The 6543-nt window shown below is 63.5% G+C and overlaps 1 protein-coding gene across 1 annotated transcript; it reads left to right on the top strand.

Moving 5' to 3' along the window:
- Positions 1–1640: 1640 nt before the first annotated feature.
- On the top strand, positions 1641–4860 carry GBX2 (gastrulation brain homeobox 2). The gene is made up of 2 exons (XM_020905501.2): positions 1641–2618; positions 3656–4860. The coding sequence occupies exons 1-2, from the start codon at positions 2093–2095 to the stop codon at positions 4177–4179; spliced, it is 1050 nt and encodes a 349-aa protein (XP_020761160.1). The 5' UTR covers positions 1641–2092; the 3' UTR covers positions 4180–4860.
- Positions 4861–6543: the final 1683 nt, after the last annotated feature.

The raw sequence follows: 6543 nt of genomic DNA, 5'->3' as shown, positions 1-6543 counted from the left end.
GCCGGCGAGTTTTCTCAGCACTCCGGGGCGCTGAGGAGGCACCCTCCCCTCGTTCCTTCAGGGCCCGTTGGGTGGGCAGCGGGTCCCCGACCAGACTCCCGGCTGAGATGGTGGTCCGGAATTAAGACGTCCCCCCGAGGGGCCTTCAGGTTAAAGCCGGAGAAAGAAGAGCGAGAAAGAAGAGCGTCAAAGAATCGGGTCGATAAATTCATAAAGATCGATTTATCTTTATCTCCCAATTAAATGTGCTTGTAAGTGATACATAACACACGTCCAACACGGGCCAACTCCCCAACCACTAGCTCCTTGGCGTGAGCTGATTTTTAATGACCGGCATAACAATGCCCTCTCTCCTCTCCTCCCGAGGTCCGGGGCATGTCGGCCGTTTCGGGCAAACGTTTAGACCCGGGAAGTAGGAGCTGAGGCCCTGGAGGCGCGTGGAAGCCCCGCGCGCGCTGGCGCACTTTGCACCGTCTACCCTTGCCACAAAACGATTACATTTTAAAACGGAACACAAGAGCTGAAAGTTTGTGTTTTTACTATGCTCAAGGGGATAAGAACTTTCCTGGCACCCGCTCCCTCTCCGCCAATTCCCCTACTCCCAAATTCTGGGTTTTGGGTTTGTTTTTTGGGTGTTTTTTTGTTGTTGTTTGTTTTGTTTTTTTTTTTTTTACCGTTGTCGAGACAGGGAAACTATCCTGAGGGAACGGGCTCCATCCTGCAGTAGGCAGAGGGGAACCGCGCGCCCTCGAGTCCTCGCGCTGGAAACCCGGCGGTGGCGCCGGGGTGAGCGCTCCCTCCGTTTTCAACGTGCTTAATTAGCGCCTATTTACAAAACGCAGCTTTTATTTGAGCAAACATCATAAAGCTTTCATCAGGATAATCTCACGTTATACAATCCGGCGGCGCAGCAACTCCCCCCTTCCTCCCCGAGGATGGAGCAGATAAAGGACTCGCTTTATTATCATAATTATCGTGGCTGTTATTTTGGTGCGCGCCGGCAAAGTGTGTAAATAGGTGCGATGATTAAGAATGTCATGAAAAATGAGAAGGGATCGCTCGCGGGCGGGCCTGGCTTGGGATGGGGGAACCGGGCACCTCCCCGCGCCGCTGGGGACGCCGGGGCGCCGTGAGGAACCTGGAGAGTTCCCCGCAGCGGACAAGGGGTTTCCAGCTCCGGCCAGGCGCCCTAGGGGGCGGATCTGAAAGGGCAAGCGCCTCGCCCCCAACCCAGGGAACCTCGCCCGAACCCCGGGCGCAGCAGCAGCAGCAGCAGCACCCAGCAGGTTTCCTTCCCATGCATGTATAAAAGAAAGAAAATAACCCGCGGTTTAGCCCCGAATGCTACCCTCGGAGGCCTCCCCGCCTGAGATGATGTCGCCGAGACCCGAGTTTCGAGCCTCGGAGGTGCCAACCGCCCCTTTCAAGTTTGCGCGGAGCGGGCCGGGCGCACACGCTCCGGCTCGCGGGCCCGCGGGCTGCGCTGGCAGCACCCACAGCCAGCTCGCGGCCAGTCGCGGTGGAAGGGGCGGAGTCCCGAATTCGCCCCGCCCACTCTTGGTGGTAGCCAATCGGCGGCGGCTCCAGGCCCCACGTGAGCGGAGCCGGGCCCGGCAGCAGGCAAAATGTGAATGAGAAAGAAGAGCGCGATTTAAAGGTGCTGGCGGCGCCCGCGGAGGACAAGTGCGCCGGCTTCGCGCGCGCTCCCCCAGCGGCTCGCCGGAGGCGACCGACAGCCGGCCAGACAGACGGACGCGCCGACGGCTGAGGGCCCGGGCCGAGGGCCGTAGGAGCGACACGCCAGGGCTCCGGACGTGGGGCCCACGGCGGGCAGCAGCTCCGGAGAAGCCCTCGCGGGGAGGGCCCGGGCGCCCGCTCCACTCCAGGGCTCACGGCCTCACCGCCCGCACCCGCGCCTGCCAGCGGCATGCAGCGAGCCCAGGACTGACGGGGGAGGGGGGCACCTGCTTTCCGGGTCCCGCTCGGCCCCTGCCCGTGACTCCAAGCTGCGCTCCCGGCGCCCGGGGGGCTTCCAGGCGGCGGCGCGGCGCGGGGACGTTTCGCCTCTCGCGGGCCTCTACAGAGCGCGTCTATGAGCGCAGCGTTCCCGCCGTCGCTGATGATGATGCAGCGCCCGCTGGGGAGTAGCACCGCCTTTAGCATAGACTCGCTGATCGGCAGCCCGCCGCAGCCCAGCCCCGGCCATTTCGTCTACACCGGCTACCCCATGTTCATGCCCTACCGGCCGGTGGTGCTGCCGCCGCCGCCGCCGCCGCCGCCCGCGCTCCCCCAGGCCGCGCTGCAGCCGGCGCTGCCGCCCGCGCATCCGCACCACCAGATCCCCAGCCTGCCCACAGGCTTCTGCTCCAGCTTGGCCCAGGGCATGGCGCTCACCTCCACGCTCATGGCCACGCTGCCCGGCGGCTTCTCGGCGTCCCCTCAGCACCAGGAGGCGGCCGCTGCCCGGAAGTTCGCGCCGCAGCAGCTGCCCGGCGGCGGCGGCAACTTCGACAAGGCGGAGGCGCTGCAAGCCGACGCGGAGGACGGCAAAGGCTTCTTGGCCAAGGAGGGCTCGCTGCTGGCCTTCTCCGCGGCCGAGGCTGTGCAGGCGTCGCTCGGTGAGTCGGCGGCGCGCGCGACCCGGGCGCGGGGGCGCGCCAGCTCCGGGTTCCCTCGGGGGAACGGAGGCCATGCCCCCGTGGGACCCCCGCCCCCTGCTCCCCCGGCCAGAGGAGCGGGAAGATGGGGCCGAGCTGCGCCAGCGAGGCCTGGGCGGGGGCGGGGACGGGGGCGGGGGGCGTCTTTTAGAGCCACGCAATAAGTGGGGGGTGGGGGGTAAGAGGGGCGTGCATTTAGCGCCCCGGGGCCAGCTGCTGCGCGGAGCCGCAAATCTCTCCGCCGGCGAGGTTGACGGAGTCTTGCACGCCGCCCAGCCCCCGGAGCTGTGACCTGGGGTCCCGGGTAGGTTTCAGCCTCGAGGACAAGAGGGTTGGGCTGCGCATCTCTGCAGTGCGTGTGCCTGAGGGCGCCCAGACCTATTAACCCCCTTTACCGGGCTTGTAGCTTGCCTGGGGGAACGGCGTGAGTGTGCTGGGGTGTCTGGTGGGAACTTCTCCTAAGGCTGCGAAACTTCCCTTTGACCAAAAGCCGACACTGTCTGAGGTCTGCACGCCCTCTGCGCCCCCACTCCCCGGCTCTGGGTGCGGAGAAATTGAAGTTCACCGAATTTTCAGGCTGGGTGGGGGGTGGGTGGAGAGGGGGGAGGCAGGATGAATGGTGAACTCCCCCTCAGCCCTCACCCAGCCCCCTCCCCGGCGACAAAGAGGACGCTCTCTCGGGCCTCGCGCCGCCTGCTAACTTCTGCCTTAAGCTGCGGGAGACTGGGAGGGTGCGGAGGAGGCCCGGCGGCCCCTTGAGTGATGGTTCTGGGCAAAGGGCCGTCGCCTGTACTGTCGCCTCCTCTCCCCTGAGCTTTCTCACGCCTCCCCTCCCCTCTCTACCCCTCAAAGGCCAGGAAATCACAATGTGTTAATGTCATAGAAAGACAATCCGCTAAGGGGGGTGGGTGGGGGGAAAATGCCCGAGTGACGGTGGGAACGGGGAAGGAAGGCCAGTGTGCGAAATGTAATAAAACGCCGTTTGGTTTTGCTTTCAGTCGGGGCTGTCAGAGGGCAAGGGAAAGACGAGTCAAAGGTGGAAGACGACCCGAAGGGCAAGGAGGAGAGCTTCTCGCTGGAGAGCGATCTGGACTACAGCTCGGATGACAATCTGACTGGCCAGGCGACTCACAAGGAAGAGGACCCCGGCCACGCGCTGGAGGAGACCCCGCCGAGCGGCGGCGCCGCGGGCAGCACCACGTCCACGGGCAAGAACCGGCGGCGGCGGACTGCCTTCACCAGCGAGCAGCTCCTGGAGCTGGAGAAGGAGTTCCACTGCAAAAAGTACCTCTCGCTGACCGAGCGCTCGCAGATCGCGCACGCCCTCAAACTCAGCGAGGTGCAGGTGAAAATCTGGTTCCAGAACCGCCGGGCCAAGTGGAAACGGGTGAAGGCCGGCAATGCCAATTCCAAGACAGGGGAGCCCTCCAGGAACCCCAAGATCGTCGTCCCCATACCCGTCCACGTCAGCAGGTTCGCCATCAGAAGTCAGCATCAGCAGCTGGAGCAGGCCCGGCCCTGAGGGCCCAGGGCGGACCACGGCCTGGACCACCGTGGAGAAGCCACAGCTGCGGGGAGGGAACCCATGGTGGGCTGCACCATGTCTGAAGCAAAACGCAGAGTCACCCCCCAACTTTGGACATCCCAAGCAAATTGAGAGTATATCCATTAACGAGCTCGAAAGACTGCTTTTGAAGGAGCTACAGCTACACCTGGAAGACACACTAAAATATTTATTATTCTATCCTACTTTGTACATAGATATCTATATAGATTGGATCTCAGCTGCCATATTTTGAAAGTTATAGGACCAAACTGCCCAGTAACCTCCTCCACCTACATTCCCTGAAGAAAACAAAGCCTCCGCTGCAACTTGCCACGCACAGCAGCCTCCTTTCCACACTTTTCCAAAGGTAAACATCACGTGCAAGGACAAACACTGGGGTCACCACTTATTTTTGTTTCTGTTCTGGCTTTTTTAGTTGACTGAGAAGCAGACGTTTTAGGGGGCAGCCTGGAAATTCGCTTTGCTTTGGTTTTGTCTGGCTTTCTTTCCTGGGTTGCATATCCTATGAGCCCTGTCTGAAGCACGTCTCCATTGTGTTTAATTTATTTCAATGTAGTTTATTTTTCCTATAAGTTATGACATTAAAACAATCTCAGTCTTGTGAATAATAAAAAGAAAAGGAGCGAGAAAGAGAGAAAAAAAGACCAATTCTTGGGTCTCATAAGTATGTCTAGATTTGACTGTTTAGAGGCACCCTCCTGCCTGCCCTGGCCGAGCAGCTGGTCTGAGACCAGCACCGCATGAACACCCCCTGTCCAGGGCCTCCTCAAGCTGGAGGGACCAGAGCCATCCAGCAGCTCACCAGGTTTTAAATAGAGCAATAGCTCCAATTGGGTTACCAATTCGAGAAAACCTAATTTCCACCTTAGACATCTAACCTCTTCCCTTCTGTTCAGCCTAACCAATATCTGGGAAGCTGGCCAACTTTGGCCAGAGGAGGAGGTGGGCTCCGGAGGAGGGTCAGTGAGTGCGGGTATGGGTGGCTTTGCATAAAGTCTTCATTCCCTAAATCGACGACCGCCTGGGTAGGGGACGCGTTTCCCTCCAAGCATCCCCCGACCTGAAAAGAAGCGGTGCCCGCTCGCGGCGCAGTGCCCAGCGCCGAGAGATCGGGTTCGGGGTGCGATCTTCCCGACTGGGGCAGAAACCCAGCTAGCGGAGCCGGCTTCCGGGCAGCGCGGGACTGGGAGGCGGAGGCTGGCTGCGGGCGCCCGCGGGCCGGCACCTCCCTCTCCGGGCGGGGTCGTAGGGGGGCGGGACCCGACCACCGCCCCACCCCGAGGAACGCCAGCCAGTTGCGGGGGGTCGGCTCGCGGTGCGGGGTGAGCCCTGGGCACCTCCCCACCTCGGGGGTGGGCTGCAGCCCGCCGGGCCCCGGAGGGACGGGCGGGAACCCCGGGCCCACTCCAGCACCGCGGACCGCGCCCTCGAGCGCGGCCCTTTTTCCGACCCGAAGCACCCGCCCGGACGCGAGCGGCCGGGACCCTCCGGAGAAGGCCGCGGACAGGCCAGGGGTGACCCAGGGGCGCGGAGCGGGCGAGCGCGGTCACGGAGCCCTCGCGGCAGCCAAACCAGCCGCCGGGGAAGCAAAGAGAAGCCGTGGCTTCGCCAGCCTCAGGCTCCCCGGTGGAGGCCGGGGAGCGGGTTTGAGAAGCCGCCGGGCGCGGCGTTCACCGCGGTTCTCAGCCCAAGAGGCGAAACGCATCGCCGTGGATCAATACGAATATTGACTTAATTTTTACGGCCTTCAACCCGTCACCTTTCCGCGGCGGAGGGGCACTGGGGACCCCGGTGTCAGCCCGAACTTAAGGCGCAGGGCGAGACCCCGATTCCCGCCGCGTCCCCAAGCTTTCCAGGGACAGAAAATGGCCCCAGCCTGGTTTTTGAGCGCAGTGATGTGGAGTGGCCATTCTCCGAGGGCCTCATTCCGCTCTTGGCGGCGCGCAGAGCCGTGGGGGCGCCTGGCTGGCCCCTAGCCAGCGCCCTGGGCCTGTGGTGGAGGGGTGCGCCCCGGCCGCTCCCCGCCCGGCGCGGCGTCCGCCAGGCCCGGCCTCTCTCGCCGGTCGCCCGCCAGTGAGCGCGCCCGCCCGGTAGGCCCGTTGGCGTCATCTCCTCGGGGAGGCCCTCCAGGCCCCAGGCCGCTGCCGCTGCAGGGGAGGCCTCTAGAGACACGCCGTCCCCACCCCGCGCACCGGGGCCGCTCCGTTCCCGGGCCGCATAGGTGCCAGGGCCCCTGGCACAACTGTGGCCGGTGGCCTGGATTCCCGGGCCTGCGGGCCAGGGCAGCTGCCGCCTTCCGGCGGGGCGGCGATACCTCCA

The sequence above is a fragment of the Odocoileus virginianus genome, unplaced genomic scaffold (assembly GCF_023699985.2).
Source record: "Odocoileus virginianus isolate 20LAN1187 ecotype Illinois unplaced genomic scaffold, Ovbor_1.2 Unplaced_Contig_4, whole genome shotgun sequence".
Taxonomy (NCBI): domain Eukaryota; kingdom Metazoa; phylum Chordata; class Mammalia; order Artiodactyla; family Cervidae; genus Odocoileus; species Odocoileus virginianus.
Note: the sequence above shows the minus strand (reverse complement) of the source record. Positions and strands in the feature narration are given on the sequence as shown.